The sequence below is a fragment of the Adiantum capillus-veneris genome, chromosome 17, assembly GCF_014529385.1.
Source record: "Adiantum capillus-veneris isolate H3 chromosome 17, ASM1452938v2, whole genome shotgun sequence".
NCBI classification, from domain to species: domain Eukaryota; kingdom Viridiplantae; phylum Streptophyta; class Polypodiopsida; order Polypodiales; family Pteridaceae; genus Adiantum; species Adiantum capillus-veneris.
In genome coordinates, this window is record NC_140947.1 from 77,231,318 (window position 1) to 77,255,765 (window position 24,448).

General features: G+C 47.8%; 1 protein-coding gene across 2 annotated transcripts in view; it reads left to right on the forward strand.

Moving 5' to 3' along the window:
• LOC147437521 (MADS-box protein GGM13-like) overlaps positions 1–24,448 on the forward strand; it is a 179,012-nt gene that overhangs the window by 13,307 nt on the left and 141,257 nt on the right. For both annotated transcript variants that reach the window (XM_086485957.1, XM_086485956.1), the window contains exons 2-7: positions 1,963–2,160; positions 2,283–2,342; positions 8,880–8,952; positions 9,162–9,232; positions 9,340–9,352; positions 9,438–9,505. In XM_086485957.1, coding sequence (XP_086342083.1) covers positions 1,976–2,160; positions 2,283–2,342; positions 8,880–8,952; positions 9,162–9,232; positions 9,340–9,352; positions 9,438–9,505 — 470 coding nt within the window. In that variant the 5' untranslated portion in view covers positions 1,963–1,975. The remainder of the gene's footprint in view (positions 1–1,962; positions 2,161–2,282; positions 2,343–8,879; positions 8,953–9,161; positions 9,233–9,339; positions 9,353–9,437; positions 9,506–24,448) is intronic.

A 24,448-nucleotide genomic window follows, 5' to 3' on the forward strand; every position in this document is an offset into this window, starting at 1 on the left:
AAATTCTTGTGCTAGTTGATGCTTTCCCTGCGAGACAGGGCTAGGAAACCTTTTCAATGGCTCGGACTCAAGCTACTTGGTAATGAGAGCCTGTCCATTAAAAATCTTGTCTATCTTGACTATGTTTTTCTCAAGCGATTAGGGCCTAGCGACCTGTCATGTACCCTCCTATTGCCAAATGGATATGGTAACGGGGCAGGGACCTCACATGCTAGGAGACGGACCTGAAGGAGGTCACGCATCTTGCCTCTGTTGGGATGGATGCCAATAATCTTGCAGATGACAAAGGTGACATGAAGACACTCCACCTCTGCTGCAAGGCTCGTTTTCTCTGATGGCGACAAAGCAAGTTGGATGGTGGGCTCGGCGGGGTCGGGTGAGGAGACTACATCTGAGTCCCTCTGTGGAGAAGCACAAGTCTCCATCTGTGTTTGCTATTGCGAGGAAAGGCGAAAGGGGGCGGACTGCTGCTGAAGCGCCGGGCGAGAAAGCCTTAGCCGGGTCTAGTGGGGAGAGGGGAAGCGAAGCCAAGCGAGGGATGGAAAAGGGGGGGAAGGGTGTTGGGAGTGAGCATGCGGACACTGGGGACGGGTATGGGCAGCGCACGAGACAAGGTGACCGGAGGGTGGGGGGGATGGCAGGGAGCGGGTAGGGCAGGGGACGGGCTAATGGCAAGGGTGCGCATGGTAGGAGGCGAGGAGGGGAATGCCAGTTGGTGATGGCGAGGGATTGTTGCAGCAACAATAAGCTCTGGTATATAGGTTTTAAATTTGGTGTCTTCAGAACTTTTGTTTTAGAAAATGCAGAGCATCACGTTTGGAGTTGTGGTTTAGAAGATACGGTTTGTTTCCCGCATGGTACAACCTACAGGTAGTTTGATGTAAAGTGAGTTGTGAAATCTAACGTGTCTTGTGGCGTATGCTCACTTTGAAATTGTGGTTTTAAAGAAGCAATGGGTGAAGTGGGAAGCTCTTTTCCTCAAGTGCATTAGTTGGAATCTGTTGTAATTCCATGCTAGGGCAAGTGATTTTTAGTTTCCATGGTGTCTTTTGGGTGGGCGTGTGCTTGTAAATTTCCAAGGGATCGCTTACCTTTGAGTTGTGCGGTTGTGGGAGTTGTTTTGATACAATTTGTGGTGTTGAATTGTGTCTTGAGTGCTCTTGAGAGACATTGCTATAGAGGTGCCCCTTGCTCTTGTTTTCCACTTAAGAGAGAGGTATTTGGATAGTGCTAGAGGCTTTCATAAAGACTTGATTCAAACTTTTGCATCTTCTCACTCATGTCATATTCTCATGAAAAGAGCGACTATGATACAATTATTGTCAGACTCGAGCATTTACACTCTCATGCTCTTCCTAGGGTAGCCAATCCCACTTTTTCTTTAATTATATCTCAAAAGTAAGAGGAGAAAGTTCTCATAAAACTAGACTTTTTCTATGTCTTTTAGGCTAAAATTGCTTCATTATTTGTAGCATGACATATTAATATGATATGTGATTCAATTTTTCTCTCTCACAAAATTGAACATTGTTTATGAGAAATGACTCCCAACATAGGCAGAGACATAGCCAATTGTCAAAGAACCTACTTCTTGTAAGGACATCTAAGAAAATTTAGTAGACGGTGAATCGCATTGGAAAGTTGCTCTGTGAATGAGGTAATAAATGTTAGCCTCCTGCAGGAGGTGCAATTCAATACCTTTTACTTGTTTAAGGAAAAAAGGTACCCTTTTTTAACCGTTGTATTGACCTTTAGATCTCATCATAATGAAACGACTATTCAAGAAGACTAATGGAAAGATGAAGGTGGATTTATCAACAAAACTTTTTTTCTTTTGTATTCAAAACTTGAATTTTCATGTTGGATATGCTCATCCTTCTCTCTTGCAAGAAAAAGTATCAATATCCTAATGTAAAACATTCTTTGAAACTAACTAAGCTCATTTTTCTCATTTGAATGCAGATTGCTGAGGTCAATGGGAAAAAGTAAAACCCAATTTCAAAAGATCGAGAAGGACTCCAATAGGCGAGTTACATTCAACAAACGAAGGATTGGGCTTTTGAAGAAGGCTTATGAAATCTCTGTCCTTTGTGAGGTTGACATAGCTCTCATTTTTTTTGGACAAAATGGGGAAATGACATGTTTTGAAGGACCTCGCAGGTGGCTTGCTTGTCTCTCTCTCTCTTGATTTCGTGAAATGAAGGACTTACATTTTTGTTTTTTTCCTTTTTCTCTATGAATTCATGTAATGTGATATTTTACCTCATGGGTTCTTTTTGTAGTTCCATTGAGGAAGTCGTGATGGAGTTTGCTAGAGCTACTCCAGCTGAGAGAACAATGAGGTACAAGCCAGCGTGTGTGTGTGTGTGTGTGTGTGTGTGAGAGAGAGAGAGAGAGAGAGAGAGAGAGAGAGAGAGAGAGAGAGAGAGAGAGAGAGAGAGAGAGAGATAATGAAATGTTATATTGACGTCTTCAAAAGGCCAAAATGACCTATGAGACCAAAAAGTTACAACGTGGTGAATCTGATAATGTCTGAGTATCAAAAATAAAAAGGTACTGAAAAAGGGGGGGTACTATAGAATCCTAAGCTGCTAGATGTGAACTAAGCAGCTACCTGGAAGTGTGTAGGATATGAGTAGGGGGGTGAAAGTAGTGACTAAGGGCTAACACAACACAATGTGGGTGTGTGTGTGGGGATATAATGGGTAAGAGCTGATACAAAGGCTGGTACAAGATGAGCAGGGTGTACAATCTTCAAAAGAGCTAAATTAGAGGAGTTCCATCATTGGTCGCTCGCAAATCTCATCAATCTCCTACATGGTCAGTAGTCTGACCGGCCGTCGTGAATGTCGAGCCAAAGTGATCCGAATCCTCTGATGCAGCCTCCTCGATGCTGTGTAGTCTTTTGCAGTCATGGGCATCTGGATCTCCCTAGCTCGGTTTCTGGATCAATCAGCATGCCTGTGGTGTGAGGAGAGTGTGAGCTCAATTGTGGTAGCCGCTCCTCAGGCTGCCCAGTGTCCGCTCTAAAGAAGTCTGCGATCTATCTCTGAGACTGGCTAGCCTCAACTCTCATCACACTCTCTCCGTGTCTACGCAGCTTGGGCAAAAACAGTCCCAGACATCTCCGGTCCTCATACCCCATGACTGTAGAGAGTGGTCCAAAGCCCTCTTTGAATAGGCACTGAAAGTGATTTCGTATCTCATAGTAAAAAAGGCAATGGCATGTGTAGTGCAACTCTATCTTAAGCTCCATGTGACATAGGGGACATGTCCTGGCCTCTGTTGGTACTCCGCTATATCTACCAGTCTCGACCCGAAGCTGGTGTGAAGATGTGCGTATCTGCCAATAGCACATCATATCCCATGAGATAAGTGGGTCTCCATGTATCTAGGCCTCGGCACAAAATCATCCTCAGTAAGCTGGAGAAGATGCTCACTATAGAAAGCCATTTTCGTGCCCAACTCTTGTGCCGGCCGGTATCTAGCTGAGTCAGGTCCGGTGGATGAGCCTGGTGATCTCGGATTGTGTAAGAGTCAAAGAGGGTGCATCCAATGAGTACTTGAAGGGGGGCAATCTGTCCATGCTGAACCCATGTACCTGAAACCATGATGTCATCTCCGGGTCTCCCCATATCAGCATGCTGTATCTCTCTGCATAGCTAACTGTCGAGAGGACTCAAGCGCTAGGCGGACATATCTATCTCTAAGGAGGTCCCACAAGCTGTGTATAAAGGAGACTGATCTGGTAAGCGCCTCAACCACTAGTGGGGGGGCAGCTAGCTCTGCTCGAATAATACTGAATTCAGCCCTGGCTCTAATAAGTCACGAGTCATAGAGATGAGAGGCTTCTCCATGTCTCCCTATCCATGAGCGCGACCCGAAATCCAGTGATGGTCTAATGAAGGCCCCCATATCTGAACTCCATAGAGCAATGCGGAAGCCACCAGAGTGTCAAAAGCCAGAGCTTCGTTCGAGGCTTCTGAAATTGAATCTGTGAACACATCCTCTCCAATCCACCCAATGCTGCATATGCTTTGGTCAATCTAGTCTCTGTTGCTCTCCTCAATGAAAATGCTGGTCCACTAAAGACCACCCCAAGGTAGGTGTAAGCATTTGTATACTCCATTGTCTCATGGCCGCATGTGAATGCAGGTGCTGATCTCCTGGTCCAATGTGGGGTGGTGTTAAACACCATAACCTTGATTTTACCAAGGTTGACAGACAAACCATTTTCGTGGGCAAACCTATGCAAAACATCCAAGTGATGTTGCATTCCCTCCGGAGAGTCGGAGATCAACACAATATCATCAGCATATAACAATAGTGGAATCCATGTCCCTGCTAGCTGTGCACCTCTATCACCCTCTCTCTCAATATAGTCGGAAACCTCATCCTCATACATACCAAATAGAGTAGGAGAGAGCAGGAAGCCTTGCTTCACCCAGATAGTGGAGTGAACTAATTTAGAGAACCCATTTGGAGTGCGTATATGCCCCACTACTGACCTGTATAATGCCATGATCCCCCAAATCAGCTTTGGTGGTACTCCCACCTCATGTAGTTTGCACACCAATCTAGCTGTGGGCACTATGTCAAATGCTTTGCGGAAGTCCAGAAAGCTACAATAGATCCGTCTCCCATGTGATCTGCCCTCAATAATGGCTTTGAGCGTCAAAATGTGGTCAAGAGTAGAAAAACTTTTCCTGAACCCTGCCTGCCCGGTTGAGCGTATACCCTCCCTCTCTACCCATCTACTCAACTGCTGCTCAAGAATGGATGCGTACAACCGCGCCAATGTGTGTCCAATCATGATAGTGCAATTATTCCCAAGCTCCATAGGGTCTCCTGACTTGAAGATAGGTACAAAAGTAGATAAACTCCAAGTATCAGGCAAGCCCTCACACATGGCACGATTGAACATCACTGCTAGAAGCTCTGCGAGTAGATCCTTGGCATGTTTAAAATAAGCAGCCATTAAGCCATCATGATCATATGCTCTCCCAGTTCTCATCCTATCAATGGACTTCTTCACCAATTCAGAGGTGGAAAAACCACATGCATGGCTCGGGGGGTTGGTTATGCCATTTCCCTCTTGAATAACAAGTCTTGAGTTCAACTTCTCATCGGCTAGATCTTTAAGGTCTCTTGGGATGGTTTCCTACGACATGAAAACTCTCTTCTTCTCGGGTGTGTGTGTGTGCGCGCGCGTGCTAATCGTTCCACCCGGTGGTGGTAGAAACTCCTAACTGCCATTTGGAAGAGCCATTTGCCTCTTAAGGAACGTCTATTTCTGTGGCGTTTCTTGATGGGTGTGTTTCCAGTTGGTTCTTTTTTGCAAAAACGTCGGATCAGCCCCTCACATTGCATTCGTTGCTCTGCTTCCGAAGAATCTGTTCAGCACTTGCTATGGGATAGTCGCTGTACTCCAGTCTTTATTGCTTGGGTTTCTACACTCGTGCGTCTCCGTTTTCCCGCAGCGGCCTTTGGGAAGAAATTCTGCCTTTTTGGATTCGTGTCGCTGGCGTTAAAGCCTTTCGCTACTTTCTTCGTATGGGTCAGATATTGGGTCTTCTGGAGTATTTGGCGCCAACGCAACTCCCGCATGTTTGACCACATTGATCTGGACCCTTTCCCCTACTTTAAGATGTCTCTTCGACAATCCTTGTGCTTTGCCCTCCTTGCTGGGGATATATCCCCTGACCTTTATCAGCTTTCTTATGTTTGTTTCTAGAACCTTTTCATACTTGAACACATTGGTGTTCACCCTGATGTATCGACTTCTTGTTCCTTTGAAGGTTTCCCACTTGTAAATTAATCAAATGCACTTACTAAAAAAGTGTGTGTGTGTGTGTGCTATTAAAAATTTTAGGGTTTTTGCCATTTGATGAGGGCTGTTTTAGGGTTTCGTCACCTGCTACGAATCTGTTTTAGGATTTTAGTCATTATTCAATATGGAGAAAGGGGACTGTCCTTTAGGTGAGGAGTAGACTGATGTACTTGGAGGGAAGTAGCATATAGCGATATATAGAAATCTACCTGTCTCGGCTCTCATTCTCACCCACATATACCTTGCTTGCTCATCTTTCCTGATAATCTGTAGTAGTGGTTTCAGCTCCTCTTTAAATAAGACTGCTACTCCTCCTAAACCTCGGCTACCCCGTAGAGATCTCTTGTCTGGTCGACCAGCTGTTTCCCATAAATAACCCTTCACATGTGGCATAAGCTGTCCCGGTATCTGGTGTGTCTCTAAGTAGAAACTATGTCTCTGTCCCTAAAGCTGTCTTCAAAGGCACCTACATCTAGCCTATATGATCCATTACAATTCCACGCTGCTATTCGGAGCGTCGCCCCATAGGTCTCGCACCGTCATGATGAGCGCTTTTCCAAAACCACTACTTTCCCTCCTCTATAAAAGGCGATATTCCCCTTTTCTCTTGCTTCCTTGATCTCTGGCATCAACTCTTGCATGTGTGCCACTTGTGCCAACGTAAGGTCATCTCCCAGGAAAATACCGGTTTTCTTAAGAGTTGGCCTCTTCTGTAGAAATTCTTTCCTTATTTCTATATTCGGGAAGCGGAGAATAAGTGCCCTATCCTTTACGTTTCCCTTCTCATCGATTCCTTTCTTGTCCACTCTCCATGCACTTGTGTGAGTAGGCTCTGTGATGCCCATGCGTTGTAGCAGTTCCTTCACTTCTTCATCTACATTCTGTTTGTCTTTGACTCCTGTGACCCGCACATGCAGACCCCGATTCTTCCTTTTCTGCTCTTCCTCAATGGTCATATTAATAATGGTGGAGGTAGGTGTGGTCTCGGGCATTTGGGCCTTCCCTTTCTTCGCATCCTCAATCCATTTCTCTGCTTCATCAACCTTTTCTTGTGTCTTAAAAAGACGTTCCGCCCATGAAGATGCTGTTTTCGATTTCTGTTCCATCTCCTTCCCGTAGAGCTTTCATCTGATCCTTCATGTCCTCGAGCTCCTTCAGCACCGAAGGTTGGTCTTCTCCCTTCTCCTTAGTTGCAGATTTGCAAGTCGCAAGTTCTCCTTTTAGCTCCTCGATTATTGCATCTTTTTCTCCCATGTGCTTTTCCATATTTGTTCTCCATGCTTCAAAAATTGCTACTGCCTCATCGAGTTTCTTTTGCATAACGCATTCTGTTACATTTACTTCGGCCTTGATTAGGTTTCGTAATTCCGTTTTCAAGATCTGATTTTCCTCATTCTGTATCCCCCGGATCTGTCTCCTTAGTTCTCTCATCATGTCTCCATACATGGAGTTCCTGTAGCTCTCAGCGCTCGCGTGCATTTCCTTCCTGATGTCATCCCTCATATAGTTTAGCTCTGATTTGAGCATCACCTGGACCTTCTCCATCATTAGCTCATCGTGTATCCTGGAGGTTTTCCCAACTCATAAGGATCCTGGTGATAGTACAGTGTCTCTGTTTCTCCGTTTAAATGTAGCTGTTGTTTTTTTGGGGGTGGTGTAGCTGTCTACACCCGGCCCTTCCCCTTCGGTAGGCGAATCCATCGAACCCGAGACACAAATGTGGGGTAGGGTACTAGGGTACTAGGGTGAGGGACTGAGAATAGGGCAAAACTTAAAAGTTTAACTTAAAACCTAAAAGTCTTTAAACTTTAACGTGGAGGTACTACGCGTAGATAAATGCAGGGACGCGCATAGGACAGGACCTTCTACGCGTAGAAAGTCTTTCTACGCGTAGAGGAGCTTGCAACCAACCCTAGCCTACACACAGGCTCGCATCCCTCTGCTGCCTTTGCTTCGTCCCCTAGTGCACGCCCACGTCCACGTCCTCCCTTGCTGCCGCCAACAGCTGTTTGTCGCGTCTGAGTTTCCCGGCTCTAGCGCGTGCCATTACAATAGCCGGCCACCCATTCTGCCCCTCTGTTGGCCTCGCTTCTTCTCTTAGTGCGGGAGCAGCTGCAGGAGAATGCGTAGGGGCTGGGCATGCTGTCACAGCAAGCGGGGGGAGAGGGTGTGCAGCTCGCGTAGAAGACCAGCGCGTAGGAGATCAAAGACCAGCTCGCGTAGGATGTCTCGCGTAGAGAGAGAGAGAGAGAGAGAGAGAGAGAGAGAGAGAGAGAGAGAGAGAGAGAGAGAGAGAGAGAGAGAGAAATGAAATGAAATGTTATATTAACGTCTTCAAAAGGCCAGAATGACCTATGAGACCAAACTGATACAAAAGTGGTGAATCTGTTACAATGTCTGGGTACCTTAGTACTAAAGTACTAAGTGTGAAAGTAAATGTGAAAAACTAAATACAAAGTATTAAATAAACTTCTTAGGAGCATTCTGGGTGTCTAGCTAGAATGCTTCTAATCCTTTGTTGTAGTCTCCTCCGGTGAAGTGTGCTTCTGCATCTTGTTCATGGTCGTCTCGATTTCCTAAGCTCAATCGCTCTGTCAATTAGGGTGCCTTTGGTATGAATGTGGGTACTCCTTTGTGTTGGCTGCTGGCCTCTTGCTTCCCCTTCCACTCCTGCTTCTCTCGATCCGAAGAAATCTGTGATCTACCTCTGAGGCTGTAGTGCTCTTTGTCTTCTCATTAGATTATCCTTGTGCCGATGTAGTTCCAGTAGGTACAAGCCTAAGCATCTTTGATCTTGGTAATGCATGATTCTATCTAGAGGTCCAAAGCCTTCTTTAAAGAGGCAATGAAAACGCCCATGTATCTCATAGTATACTGTGCAGTGGCATATATAGTGTAATTCTGTCTCCGGCTCCATTCCGCATAACTTGCAAATTCTGCTCTCAAGTGGGATTCCCCTAAATCTGCCAAATTCAATTTCCAATTGGTGTGAGGATGTACGAGAGAGAGAGAGAGAGAGAGAGAGAGAGAGATTATATATGACTTGCAGCCATGTTCAGAAATACATCACAAATAAAGATGAAGTAGGGGGGAGCACATCAAGAAACATTGAAAATGAAGAGGTAATCCAATCACTAATTTCTTTATACAGTTTACAAACTTTCTTTTGATAGAAGTTTAGGTTTTGATCAGGAAAACAAATTGTGCACAACATTCAATTGCTACAACAATTCTGTTCTTCTTTTTGTACTATTTTAAGTGCTCGGATTTTAGGCTTGGCTATGCCACATTTAAAGTTTTCCAAATGTTCTTATGGTCTAAATTCGTCTAGATGTTTCAAGAAGTTGCTAGAGGACTCTACGAATCATCCCCAAGAGGACAGACTTGTTCAGAATGCGACAGGTAATTGTCAAACATGTAGTTTGTTTTGTTTTGTACGATCACAATATTTGATATCAGCTAATGACTAAGTTTTTCTCTTAATGCTATGATGATGTTTCATGATACAGAGCATACCAGATGGTTAGTATGTGCTGACGATTATGACCTGTGGTTTCACTTTCTGATGTGAGCTATGTTTTTCTGACAGCTGAATTTGCTTGTGCAGGAAATTTGTCATGGTTCTTTTTTTCAAGATATGATGAAGGAGATAAGAAACACACAATGTCTTCTCAGGTATTCTTTTTGGTTGAAGAGAAAGTGCCTATAAAACTCATGAAAGAAACAACAAAGACACACTAGGGCTCTAACACGTAATGAATTAAGAATGAAACCAGGAACATTAGATGTCTTGGAATTGTGCTATATCATTTCGGAAGACCATTCTTCATCCCAGAGGAACTAGAGCGTACGATCCAAGTCTCTATATGAGCACTCTTCATCCCTTTCGTTTTGATGTGCATGTGTGCCTTCCCACATGCATGTTAATGTGTGAATGAGCATGAGCACATGAGTGTATGGGAGAAGACTGCCGGCCACATGGTGAAACCAGCCATCATGTCATGACTAGGCACCAGGGGTAACAATCCTCAATGCATGAAAGGCATAGTTACCCGAAACGGGAATGGGGAACGGGAACGGGAGGGTCCGGAACGGGACGGGAACGGGAAGGAGGAGGGGGACCCGGAATAGGAACGGGGCCAGAACGGTCGACTAAAGTAAGGCTTGAATTACCTCCATTCAGCTTAGTCCCAAATCAACTCCTAAACAACCCCAAAACTGCCCCAAAACTTGCCCTCAAACTGCCCCAAATATGTCCCCCAAACAGCCCCAAATCTGCCACCAGATGCCTACTTATGCTTGTTCTGCCCCATTCCTCCCGTTCCGGAACACCATTCTAGCTACACCCTGTACCGGAACGGTGTTCCGTTCCCGACTCCGTTTCGGGAACGGGCGTCGTTCGGAACACGTTTTGGAACATTTGGGCTGTATTCCGCCCATTCCCTATTCTTCCAAATGATTTTGACTTTCCTTTCAGTATGAATACACTTTTTCAAAATGACAGTACAGTGACTGGTATCAAACTAGAGTTGAGGATTCATAGATGATAGGACATTGAGAAGATTTGTAGGAGGAAGCAAGTAGACTTGTTGACGTGAGTATAAGTATGTGTACACTATACAAGAGGGGGGCCACAGGGGGCCTTTACCCCCAACAACCTCCCACTTAAAGGCCCAATGTGGTACCTTTAAGCAACTCTCACTAAGCGTATGCAATGCTCATGTTGAGACTTTGCAAGACTCTTAGTGAGGACATCTGCAGGGTTGTCTTGTGTTTTGATCTTTGTCAGTGAGACAAGACCATCATCCAAGACTTGTCGTATAAAGTGGTACCGCGCATCTATGTGTTTAGTACGAGCATGAAACATGGCATTCTTAGCCAGGCATACAGCACTCTGACTATCACAACCAAGCACTGGAGCATGTGCAGGAAGACCAAAATCCCTGACCAACCTGCCAAGCCATATGGCTTCCTTAGAAGCCTCTGTGGCTGAAATATATTCAGCCTCTGTAGTGATCAGTGCCACAATCTTTTGCAACCTTGAACACCAAGAAATAGCACCTCCAGCAAGTGTGAAGACATACCCACTGGTAGATTTCCTAGTGTCAAGATCACCTGCCATGTCCGAATCACAATAACCCCACAGCGCAAGTGTACTCCCACCATAGCATATACATATGTCCTGTGTACCTTTCAAATATCTAAAGATGCATTTCACTGCCTCCCAATGTGGTTTGCCAGGGTTGGACATAAACCGGCTAACAACTCCCACTGCATGAGCAATATCTGGACGTGTAGCAACCATGGCATACATCAAAGAACCACAGGCGGATGCATAAGGAATCCCTTTCATGAATTGTTTGGCAACATGATCTTTTGGGCAATCAAGCTTGCTAAGCTTTGTGTGTGGCGGTCAAGGCACACCAAGAGGCTTAGCATCAGCCATCTGAAAACGTTCAAGTACCTTTTTGATGTACTTGTCCTGTGAGAGAAACAACAATCGTTCCTTTCTATCTCGCTTAATACGCATGCCCAAAATATTTTCAGTTGCACCCAAATCCTTCATAGAAAAGGCTGAATTCAGCTCTTTCTTCAATGCATCTAATGTCTCTTTATGCTTTCCTGCAAGTAGCATATCATCCACATAAAGGACCAACACAATAAGGCTTCCATCCTCAGCCTTTTTAGTATAAAGACAGTGATCTGTATGACTGCGTTTAAATCCATGGTTGAGCATAAAAGTATCGAACTTCTTGTACCATTGTCTAGGGGATTGTTTCAACCCATACAAGCTACGTTTCAATTTGCATACCAAATGCTCTTTCCCTGGAATGACAAAGCCCTTAGGCTGCTGCATATACAGCTCCTCATCCAAGTCACCATGTAAGAAAGCAGTGATCACATCCATTTGATCCAGCTCCAAATCCAAGATAGCACATAAAGAAAACCGCACACGGAGAGTAGACATCTTCACCACAGGTGAAAAAATCTCATGGAAATCAATGCCTTCCTTCTGTGCATAACCCTTAGCAACTAGACGTGCTTTGTACTTGGGTTTGTCATCAACACATTTGACCTTATAAACCCACTTGTTAGGAATAGCTTTCCTTCCTTTGGGCAAAGACACAAGCTCCCATGTATTATTTGCATACAGTGATTGTATCTCAGATTTCATAGCAAGCTCCCACTTTTTCTTGTCCTCACATAGCTGTGCCTCTTTGTATGTAAGAGGCTCACCCTCATCCGTCAACAAGACACAATCCAAAGAGGGTTGAAACCTCTCTGGTTGTCTTCTTACACGTGTAGATCGCCTCACCCAATGATCTACATTAACCGGTAAGGGTTCTACATCATGCGGAACATTAACCCCATCAATTAGAAGCTGATTTTCAGCATTTATACCCTGCTGTAATTGATTTTCAGCATGCTGATTTTGACCCTCAGGCTGAATTTCAGCATCCCCTTGCTGTCCATTATCATCTGGCTCAGTGATAACACGCTGACCCTTATGACCAGCATCAAAAGGAGCTGAATTTTCAGTAGAAAATGGTTGTGGAAGTGACTGATCATGTTGAAATTTCACCTTTTTCTTATCAAAGTCACTGGATGTGACATTTTTTTTTTTTCGAGAAAAAGATCCTTCTATTAGTTAATGAAAACTGGCCATAGGGCTACATCCACCTCTGTAAGAGAGGGCTACAACAAGCATGATGGGGAGACTCTCCCAATGAAAAAACAGCATATATACAATGAGGCTAAATCAAGAGATGGAAGGAGGGAAGAGCCACATAGGTGGACAGTAGTGCCATCTGAGCACCCCTTGGACTATGGTGTAGAAAGGCCCAGGGCGCCAGAGTCGAAGGAAAGCCTTGCGGCGCTCTCGCATGCGGTCGGAGCTACCTTGTAGTCCCTCAAGCTGTCCTCTGAGGGTATGGATCAGCTCTAGCCAAAAGTCACGAACAGTCTCTGCTGGTGGCACCGGGCGAGCCTCAAAGATGCGGAAACAGCGGGCCCGCCAGATGAAGCAAAGTGTCAGGCCACTGAACCAAAGTGTCAGGCCACTGATGAGCTCCCAACACTCCTCTCTCTCACTGCACCACTCCTGTGGAGTAAGCTCTGTAGAAACAGGCTGAAGTGTAGGTCGGCCCCCCTGCATCACTATCATCCTGCTGGTGGAAGATAGCTCAAACTGAAGTGCCGGGCCCGTGAGTGTGGACCAGGCTGCTGCCCCCCAAGTGTACTGGCGAGCCGTGGAAAGAAAGGCATCAGCCGAAGAACTCGTAGCCACACCTACTGGGCCGAGGGACATTCCCAAAGACAATGACGCTGACTCTTCACCAACTGGTCACAGGCTGCACATGCGGCCGAGAGACCACTATGCACAAGCCAGCTCCCTACTGCTGTGGCTCTGTGTGCAGCCAACCACTGAAACAAAGTGACGCGCCTCGGCTGTCTGGAGTCCCACAACCTCTGCCAAAAGGCTCCCAAGAACTCGACTGTGAGGCCCTCCTCCTGCCAATGACGTGTTGCAGTGGGGCGGGCCTCTCTCTGTGCTACAAGTATATGACGTCCAAGCCGAACAGTGTACTGAAAGAAGGGGACTCCTCGGCGGTTTGCAGAAGAGAAGGGGTCCCTCCATAGCCACTCACCAGGATCCCACTGTACTCGTGCCAGTGGACAACACTCCCAAGCCCATAGCCTCCAGTGTCCAGTCTCAAGAGCTGTTGGGTCAGGGTCTATGATGCAAGTCCTCCCACAGATGCCCAAAACTCGGATCCTCCGGAAACAGCACTCTGCTACCTACGGGGCCTCTACTGCAACTCGCTGTAATCGTCCCCCACCCTGAAGCTCAAAGAACAGGGCTTGGACAGTCTCTGAGTAGGCCCTGACTGAAATGAGAACCTCCAGTCGTGTGAAGGCTCCCATCCACCGGGGTGCTACTGGCTCGAGAGGCGTGAGCCACTCAGCTGGAAATGACTCTGAGATGTCCTGACACATACTCTGCACCCCTCTCATGCCCTGTAGCTGGAAACCCTGCACCTCCTCTGACAAACCTGTGAACTCTAGCCAGTCACCAGAGAACGCGCTGGACCTGCTGCCATGGGACTCCAAGAAATATTAGGCCGACTCCCAACCAAGTGGCCTCTCTGAGTGCTAACCATGGGGTTCCAGACGAGGGGCTGCCGTAGGCGCTCCTCCGTGCACGTCGGCTGTCTCTGCTCTAGGCCACGCCGTAAGAGCTCCCAAGATCGAAGCAAACTCACAGCAAAGCGGTCCTCCAGTCTCCTGCTCAAACCAACTTGGCGCAAATCTGTAAAGATCCATCTGGTTGAAGGTTGCCAAGGGCCTCCTGACTGAGGCACCCTGGCACGAAGCCTCTGTAGCAAGAACTCCTTCCAGGGCTCCTCGCCTGGAAGAAGTCCTCTGACGACGAACTTCCCAAGAAGGGCTCTGCTCTACTGTGTTGGATCAATGATCCCAAGCCCTCCCTGAGAACAAGGAAGTGTGATGACCGACCAAGCCACCTTGGCTCGGGCAATTTGAGTGTCACGACCTGACCAAAGGAAGTTCCTGATCAGCCTCTCTACCTGGCTGATACAAGAACTCGAGAAGATCCAGCAAGAAGTGATGTACCACATAGTCGCCAACAACACCTGGTTGGCAACTACTACTCTACCAGCCAGCGAAAGTCGTGCTGAGCTCCAATGTAACAGCTTTCTCCTGATGGAAAGCAGAAGAGGAGCAATCTGCTGCTCGGGGGACAAGTCCAAACCAACCTGACAACCCAAGTACCGAATTGCAGTCCCTGGGGGAATCCACCTGAAACCCTCTCCTTGCATGCAATCTGGCACAGGAGCACTGCCAACCGAGAAAGCCACTGTCTTTCTCCGGTTGATCAGTGCGCCCGATGCACAACAGAAGGTCTCCAAAGCCTGCTCACATCTGTGTAGATTGGCCTCCTGGCCCTCTAAGTACAAGGCTGAGTCGTCCGCAAACTCAGCGTCCAGAAGCTCATCTCCCCGAATAGGGAGTGCTAAGCCCCTCAGACCAACCTGCTGTGACACCAAAAATCTGCTCATCGCCTCCGCATAGAACAAAAAGAGAAAGGGGGCAAGAGGACAACCTTGTCTGACCGATCGTGTGAGCATGAAGCGCTCACCTCTATCTCCTGCCAAAAGCTCTTGACTGTGAGCCTGTCTGTACAAAGCTGACACCCCTCTGATCCAAGCATCTGAGAAGCCCATCCTGCGCAGAGTGCCCTCTAGAAAGTCCCAGTCAACTCTGTCGTATGCCTTCTCAAAATCGAGAAGAAGAATCACAAGGTCCTCCCCACGGAGCCGTGCCAGGGTAGAAGCCTCCAAGAAAGTGAAGATGTTGTCAAGGATACTGTGTTCCTTGTCTGAGTCCCATGTATAAGGCTCTCCAAAAGTGGCTGAATCCTCAAACTCATAGCCTTGGCAAGAATTTTGTAGGCTAAGTTGAGGATGGTGATGAGGTGCCACTGTCGAATCTCATCCAAGGAGCCACCCTCCTTTGGAATGAGGTAAATCAAGCCCTCGCTCATGCTATCCGGCATCACTCCTATGTGCAGAATGTACTGAAAGGCACTACAAAGATCTGGGCCAAGCAGGTCTCAGTACTCCAAGAAGAAGCTAGGAGTCAGCCTATCCTCACCTGGACAGCTACCACGAGGGAGGGCCCTAAGAGCCGTGTGCAGCTCCTCCAGCTGAAGAGGCAATTCTAGCCTCTGGCGCATCTCCTCAGTCACAAGACAAGCCATCTGTGCCCAAACCTGCTCCCTGCATGCATCCTGCCGCTCTGACTGGGGCTCAGCCGACAGTAACTCATGGTAAAAGTCAGTAGCAACTGCACGCATATCCTCGGGCTCACAAACAACTGACCCATCGGGTCTCCTCAACTGATTGACCTTGGCATGCGAGTGCCGAGGTCCCACTGTCTCAAAAAAGCACCTGTTACTCTGTCACCCACCTGAGTCCACTGAGATGCCTGCCTGTGAAAGGAAAACTCATGACGCCTCTCCTCTCTGCAAGCAAGCTCCTGTCGAGCCTGCTGTAAATGCTCCTCCAACCATGGACTTTCTGGATGCTACTCCTGCATCCTCTGTAGTGAAGCAATGCCTCGTTTGAGACGCTGCTCCTCCTCTCTTGCTGCAGCCCGTCGAGCCAAAGACTCCTGGAGAAAAAAGTGGCTAAGCTGAGCTAGGCCTAAGGTCACTCTGTCTGCAGGTAGAGCCTGGCTGTCCATGCCCTCTGTCCAGAGAGCCTCTACCCTCTCTCTGAGTGCTGAGTCCAACAAGACCCGCTCTGGGATGCGAAGCATCGTGCTCCCACTCCTCTGCCTGTCTGCCACTGTGAGGATCACTGGTGCATGGTCCGAGAAGGATGTCCCTTCCAGGATGCCCACTGATCCCCCCAAGTCACTGAAGTGGTCACTAGTGTAGAAGCGATCTATCCGCGATAGATTCACTCCTCCCACTCTGCAGTCCGATCTAGAGAAGGCAAGACTCGTTGGAGGCCTCACAAAGCCAGGGTGCTGCCATGTATCCGAGACCTTCAAAGTCATACACAACCTCTCCTAAGCTGCTAACTCGACTCCATGCACAGTAGCATGGCTGCCTCCAATCCTGTCAGAAGGGTCCTCCAACATGTTGAAGTCCCCTCCTACACACCAATGGTCAGCCTGTGGCAAAGACTCAACAATCTGTGACCAAAACTCGGCACGAGCACTCGCCACATTGGGCGCATAGATGTTCAGGAAGCTCACAAGGCCACCCTGAACCTGCATAGTAATCCACTGAGCCCTGCCTGGCACAATAATCCCTCTGCCCACAATGGCCTGCTGCCATGAGTCCGCAATAGTCATACATACCCCACCCTGGATGCCTCCAGGTCCAAAAGCAGCTGACCAAAAGGTATCATATCGTCCACGCAAAATCTAACCACATCGCCGAATGCGGCTCTCAGACAGATGGTGCTCCTGAAGCATAAGGAGATCAATCTCTCCTCACACAAGGTAACGCTGAAGCTCCTGACGCAATCGGTCCCGCTGTCGCTGAAACTGGGGCCCACCTAGTCCCTGCATGTTTCATGAGACGATCCTCATGGGGAGCGAGAGAGAACAGATGCTGCCGTAGCAACAAGACGTGCTATCTTCGAGGCTGGCTTGGATGGGGAGTAATCCGCATTCGAGCGTCCTCTAGATAGGCGAGACTGCAGTGAGTGCCTAGCCCAAGCCCAAGCAGAGCGAGCTGTGCGTAAAGCAACCTCCTCTGTCCAGGAGTCCTCATGAATGTATACATAGCAAGGCAAACACTGCGTATCAACAAAAAAGTACACCACAATGTGCCTACATCGTGCTGAGTCTGGGGGTGTCACCGCAAACTTGGCAAGTGGCCACAAAGTATGCAGTAAATCTGTAACTCCAAGTTCTCCCATGTGGTGAGAGAACTCGAGAACCTGTGTATGCAACCATTCCACCACTGAGTCGAGGGACCACTCTGTCTCGGCCCTACCACAGAGGGGGAAGGAGAAACCAATTGCTGAGTCCAAGGCCTCTGTCCCCCTAGCGGCGAGGAACAAAGCATGGACCTTGAAGCAGGCTGCCTCATGGTCTGCTGCGGAATTGTCGAGAAAGCGAGTGAACCCGTAGTCGAAGAAATCTCAGCGGCATCGGAGATCAATGCTCGTCAGACCACGAGGGATAGCTGCAAGGGAAGATGTCTGAATCTGCAGAGAGGGCCGCAAGAAGGGTTGACCCTCTCTCGCTAGGTGACTCGTGGCAAAGGCACTGCCAAGAGATCTCCTAGCCGCCGACGAGGGACCAGTCTCCTGAGTCGACTGTGGAACTGGAGCAGGAGGAGGGGGAGAAGGAGCTGGGGGGGGCGGAGGGGAAGAGGAGCGGGGTGGGGCGACAGAGGTAGAGGGGCGAGGAGGGGAGTAGACGGGAGCAGAGGGCGGGGGGGAGGATGAGGAGGAGGAGGGGAACTCTGAAGGGGGGGCGGTTGGCGAGGGTGAAGCGGAGGTGGAGGCTGGCGTAGGGGGCTCCTCCTGCTCAAGAGGACCAAAGCGGTTCCCCGTGGGAACCCACTGCTACTGAGTAGGCACCTGAGGGCCACTCTGAGTGCCAGGCTGTCGCTGTGGCCCCTGGCGTCGACGGCCACGGTCCTGCTGCCATCCCTCCTCCGCTGGAGCTCCAGGCTCGGAGGGTGGCTTTGAATCTATGCGCTGTGCCGCTGGCTGTGGCCAAGGCTGGGGCTGAGGTTGAGGTGCAAGTCGTGGCCTCCTCCGTGGACAGGCCTTCGCTAGGTGGCTCATCTGTCTGCAAATGAAGCACTGGTTCATAAGGCCCGAGTACTCCACACTCTGTCTAAACCAACCCCCACTCACCCGAGGCAGAAGGATGACCTTTGGGAGCGTGTGGGTATCTTTGACCAAAACTTGAACTGAGGGGATGCCAGCCGCCTTGGCAGCTACTGATGCTGCCGTACGAGGTGTCTCCAGGACAGTCCCGATGGCAGAGCCAATCCTGGAAAGAAGTGGTAGGTACTCCCTCTGTAAACCCGGAAAGCAGACTGAGATCGGGATGTCTGCCTCCTCTACTAGCACATCCGAAGTCGGGTCAAAACCATGTCGTCACTGTCGAAAGTGGGCGCGTGATGCTCGGATGGCCAGTGGACTCATAGCTATGACCTTGGAAGCCATCTCGGAGGTCTCGAACTCGATCTGGTAGTACCCCCGTCCGAGAATCTGGACTTCCAAGATCTTGCCCACCTCTGCGAGAAGGCGGGCCTGGAGAAGGTCTCGCAGCTCTCCTCTGCTAGGACGGGTGCCGAGAATTTTGCAAATGACCGAAGTCGCCTGCAAACGCTCTACCTCAGCGGCTAGGCTCGCTTGCTTTGTCGGCGATAGAGAAAGTCGAATGGTGGGCTCAGCGGGGTCGGGCGAGGGGGCTTCTGGCGAGTCCCTCTGTGGCGAAGCTGGAGCCTCCATATGTGTCTACTGCTGTGTCGTAAGGAGAGGTCGACGGGCGGACGCTGCAATCATGCCCAGGAGACACTGTCCCAAACACGAAGCAATGCCGAGGAGGCCGAACTGCAACGGATGACGAGGAGAAACCGAGGCGGGGGGGGGGGGGGGGAGGGGTAGGGGAAAGGCTGGTGGCAGCAGGAGGAGGGGGTGGAGTAGGGGAAGGCTGGCGGGCAGTGGGCGGGACGCGCTGGGCAGGTGGGGGGACAGGAGGGCATGCTGCACACAGCTCAGAATGGGGTTGCGCACAGCAGGGCAGCGGGAGGGGCAGAAGGGGCAGGGCGCGCGTAGGGCAAAAGGGGCGGGCGGACAGTGGGGCTGCGCACAGCAGGGCAGCGGGTGGGGGGGGTGTGGAAGCTAGAGCGCGATGGCGAGGGAGAGGACAGCAGCAGCGAGCCGTTTGGTTCAGTCTTTTCACTGGATGTGACATTTTTCAGCAGCTTAGGTTCATTAAATACCTCATCTCGGTTGCGAATTAGCTTATGTGACCCCGGAATCCAAACTCTATATTCACCTTCATCTCCATAACCCAAGAAGATGCCTTTCAAGGATTTCATATTGAGTTTGGTCCTCAAGTCAACAGGCACATGTACATAGCATTCACAACCAAAAACTTTCAAGTGGTCATATGAAGCCGGTTTGCCAGACCAAACCTCTTCAGGGATGCCACCATCAAGTGCACGATGTGGAGATCGGTTGCATATATGCACCGCGGTTTTAAGTGCCTCCCCCCAAAACAATTGTGAGAGATTAGTTGTAGACAGCTTTCACCGAATCTTCTCACATAGCGTGCGATTCATACACTCAGCCACACCATTTGAAGATGGATTATAAGGGGCAGTGAGCTCCCTTTTAATCCCATTCTCACCACAAAAAACATTAAAGTCTTTAGAAATATACTCCCCCCCATTATCTGTATGTATGCATTTAATTTGCAAACCCTTTTGAGTACAAACAAAGGCATAGAACTTTTTAAATGCATTTAAAACCTCAGTCTTATCCTTAAGCAAATAAACCCATAGTTTACGTGAACAATCATCAATGAAAGACACAAAGTAACGAGAACCACCATGAGTTTTTATTTGCATTGTGCATACATCAGAATGTACAAGATCCAAAATACTAGCCTTTTTAGAGGCTCCATGAGAGTAAGAAGCTTTTACATGCTTCCCAAGTACACAATCATCACAAAAATCAAGTTTAGAGCCTTTTACATCAATCCTACCAAGGGAGGAAAGAGTCTGCAATCCCTTATGACTCATGTGTCCAAGACGCTTATGCCAAAGCTCCATGTGTGACTGCACTTCTACAATTGCGACAAAACGACCAGGTAATGCCTTGCAATGCAGATAGTATAAAGTACCCTTCTTACTGCCTCTAGTAATAAGCATAGATCCCTTTTGGATCTTCCACATGCCACCACCAAATGTAGTGAAGAAGCCTCTGCTATCCAACTGCCCAACTGAAAGCAAACTCTTCTTGATACCAAGCACATATCTAACATCATGAAGCACTAGTGAGTTCCTGGCCATTATCAAGTGCCAGGTGTATGATGCCAACTCCCTCAATGTCACAAGCATAGTTATTGCCCAAATACACTTTTCCAAGGTTTTCTGCAATGTATCTGGCAAAACACTCCAAAGAGGGAGTTACATGAAAAGAGGCACCACTGTCAACAATCCAAGATTGTGACAGGCCATCATGAGTAGAAAGCAAAGCATCTATCACATCATGCTTAGTGATATGCATATCCTCAACATTCATGACATGTGGATCTAAAGATGCAACACAAAGATCACTAGTGTCTTCATTTTCATCAATCTCTTTAATGACAACATTAGAGATCACATTTGCCTTTTCAGGCTCACTTTTCTTAGGGGTAGAGCTGCCCTCTTTGTCATTTTTCTTGCCTTTTGCATTCATTTGCTTCTTGCGCTCCTGCTCTTTCTTAAAATACCTGCAATCGGGCTTTTTATGCCCCTTTCTTCCACATTGATAGCAAGTGATGTCTTGCTGTTTTTCCTTGCTTTTGCTGCAATTTCTTTTCTTATTTGCAACATTTTGTATTTTTTCATTGCGTCCACGCACATTATAAGCTGATCCACTGCCACTCCCACTTGACTTGCGTCTAATCTCCTCATTGAGGATAGAACCACACACACCACCATAGGTCAAGTTGGGGTTATTGCTCAAAGAAACAACCAATGCTTCCCAAGACTCTGGCAGTGTCATAAGTAGAAAGATAGCCTTGAGCTTATCATCCTTAAAAGCCTGCAAACCTGAATCACTCAATTGACTCAAAATCCCACCAAAGGCATTCAAGTGATCAGAGACAGATTTGGACTCATCAAGCTCTAAGCTTACAAGCTTTCTCATAAGATGGACCTGATTTATAGGAGTCGTATTCTCATAAGTTGCTTTAAGCTTATCCCACACAGCCATAGCTGTGTCAAGTCCCTTGATATCAACAAGGATATCATCAGTCACAGCCATCTTGATGTAAGTAATGGCTTTCCTGTTAATCTTAGTCCAATCTGCATCTGACATACCCTCTGGCTTATTTGCAGACAATGCATCATCGCACTCTTTCAAGAAAAGATGCCCTGTATGCGATCCTTCCACAAATCAAAACCTGTACCATCAAACCTACGGATCTCAAAGAGGCTCTTAGAGTCCGAGGATGACGAAGGTCAGCCATAATGAGGCAAAACAAAAACTGATAATTTTCAGCCAAGAAGTACAATCACTGTATTGCAAAAGAAAATGCAAATATACACTGTAAAAGTGCTTGCAAGAGAAAATATAATGCTGTAATTTACTTCAAAAGTAAAATTTTCAGCAAGATGACATATTGAGCATGTCAAACTCAACGCATAGAACAACCTCACATCAAGTATACATCACCAAATGCATTTGCAATGACCCCAATGTTGTACATGCCACAGTTTCACTGCATAAAGTACATTTGGCAATACACATAAGAGGTGAAAGTTGCTCAAATAATTGAATAAACACGCGTAGGCTCCACAAACCTCAATCTCTCTGCTCCAATTGACCACAAATGTAAGTACATAAGTGAAATTTTGCTGAATTTTTCAAAATTCAGCGAAAACCCCAAATTCTCACTGCTCAATTCTCCACTGTAGCTTCGCCACATGCACCTGTAAGGAGTAAAGTTGGTAGTTTTTGCTGAAATTAGCAAAAGCTCTAAGTTTTGTCGCGAATAATTGCTGAAATTTGACAAATTTCAGCAAAGTGGTAGAAAGCCCCAATTCCAAACGTGAAATTGGGTTCCCCAAACTGTCCTCTGACAGCCTGTAAACCTGTTTTTTGTTGTTTATACACCTGAATTTGCAGAAAATGGTATGTTTTTAGCCAAAAACAGCCCAAAAATACCTGTTTTGGACCTATAATTCCCTGTTTTCAGCGTGTAAGCAATGGTAGTCGATGTACCGTACTTGGAGAAGAGAGAGAAGGCTGCTGCGCTACTATTTCTAGAGAGAGAAAATCTACGCTGGAGAGAGAAACTCCTTCCTACGCGCGAGAGATTCGCCCAAGGCACGTAGCCTAGCTCTGATACCAGTTTGTTGAGTACAGGGAGTGTGCAAGAGCAGGAGGAGATGGGCACACAATGCAGGAAGAAGGATGCGCAGCAGATCAAAAGAGAGAGAGAGAAGGCTCAAACGTAAGAAACCCACGATTGTGTTTTGTGAGGGTTCTTTGTTTTATTAAGTACACTTATAAGTTGTCCGGCCAAAGTGGCCGGACACTTAATAAAAATGTGTGTACTCACTTATAAGTGAGTTTTGAGTATAAGTATGTGTACACTATACAAGAGGAGAGCCACAGGGTGCCTTTACCCCCAACACAGACCAGCAGACCAGAATATATGGACTCGACTATCTCAAAGGAACCAGTACAGACTCTGGCGTGGCAGCACACTCAGCTCCAGCCTAGAACTCACGGATACAATGGGGGTGTCGAGGCTCAGATGCACAAGGATGGTGCAGACGTACTGTGTGTATAGACTCGCTGCTCTAGACGACAACACTGGTCCATATATGAAGAAGATGGCCTGGATGACCCAACAACTACTACTCATATGTACAACCATAAAGAGTCACCAACGGCTCATAAATGTCAGACATCTAAGTCTATCTCCAAACTGCGTGGTGGTGGTGACCTGGCCACGATGTCCAGACAACCATCGTATCCCTGCCACGTGTCACTGCCCAGCCCAGAGAGTCCGTCTAGTGTGAACAAGACCAGACCGACCAACTGTACTAACTGTGTGTCCTGTGAAAGTGACAGTGTAGCCTGCTACAGCACGTGGTGCGCGTCTTGTGATAGAGTAGCGGGAGTAGCGGGCTTGCCAGATGAATTAGTGTCCAAATGAACTCCCAGCAATACTCTCTATCGATGTTCCACTCCTCACAGACGATGTTCCACTCTCTATCCATGTTCCACTCCTCACGGACGAGCTCTATGCCTGGCTAGACTGTAGGCAATCCCGCTTGTATCACGATCATCTTGCTGACCGAAGTCATCTCAAACTGAAGTGGCGGGCCCCGGAACATGGACCAAGCTGCAACACCCCAGTGTACTAGCTGGCTATAAAAAATGCAAGCATCAGCCGAAGAATCCGAAACCAAACCTGCTTCCCATGGGGCAATCCCACAAATAGTAACGCTGGGTCTTAAGTGGGTGGTCACAGGCGGCACGTACGGCCAAGAGGCCGCTGTGCACCAAACAAATCCCGACTGCAGGAGGTTGATGTGCAACTAGCCACTAGAACATGGTGAATCTCCTCGGCTGTCTATTGTCCCACAAGCGCTCCGGAAATTATGCCAAAAACTCAGATGTGAGGCCCTCCTCATGCCAATGAGTCATTGTAGCAAGACGAGCCTCTCTCCATGCTGTCAATATGTGTCAACCTAGCCAAGCTGTGTACTGATTCCCAGGTGCTCGGCTGGAGTAAAAGAATCCTACCAGATCCATTCCTCCGAGTCTCATTGCAAAGCCACCAGTGTCCTGACTCAAAATCTGATGGGTCGAGGTCTATGACAAGTTCTCCCATTGATGACCACAACTCTGATCCTCTGGAATCAACACTCGGCCACCCCTAGTGCCTCAGTTGTGATTCTGTAAGGCGACCCTCCCTCTAAACCTCAAAGAACCTGCAAGAACTTGTGTCTGAGTAAGCCCGAACTGAAATGAGGACCTTCAGTAGCATGAAAGCCCCCATCCAATAGGGAGCTTCCGGATCAAGAGGGGCGTGCCACTTTGCAAGTATAGCCTCTTACATATGCTTTGCACCCCCCTCATGTCTCGCATGTGAATGCTCTAAATCTCCTCAGAAAGTACTGCAAACTGCAGACAATCCCCAAAAGTGCGGGCTGGACCCTTTGCCATGGGACACCAAGAGACATGAGGCCGGCTACCAACCATGTGGCCTCGTTGTGTATTGACCATAGGGTTCCAAACAAGTGGCTTCCTCAAACGCTCCTCAATACATGTGGGTTGGTGCTACTCAAGGCCGTGCTGGGTCAATGATCCCCAACCCTCGAGAGCA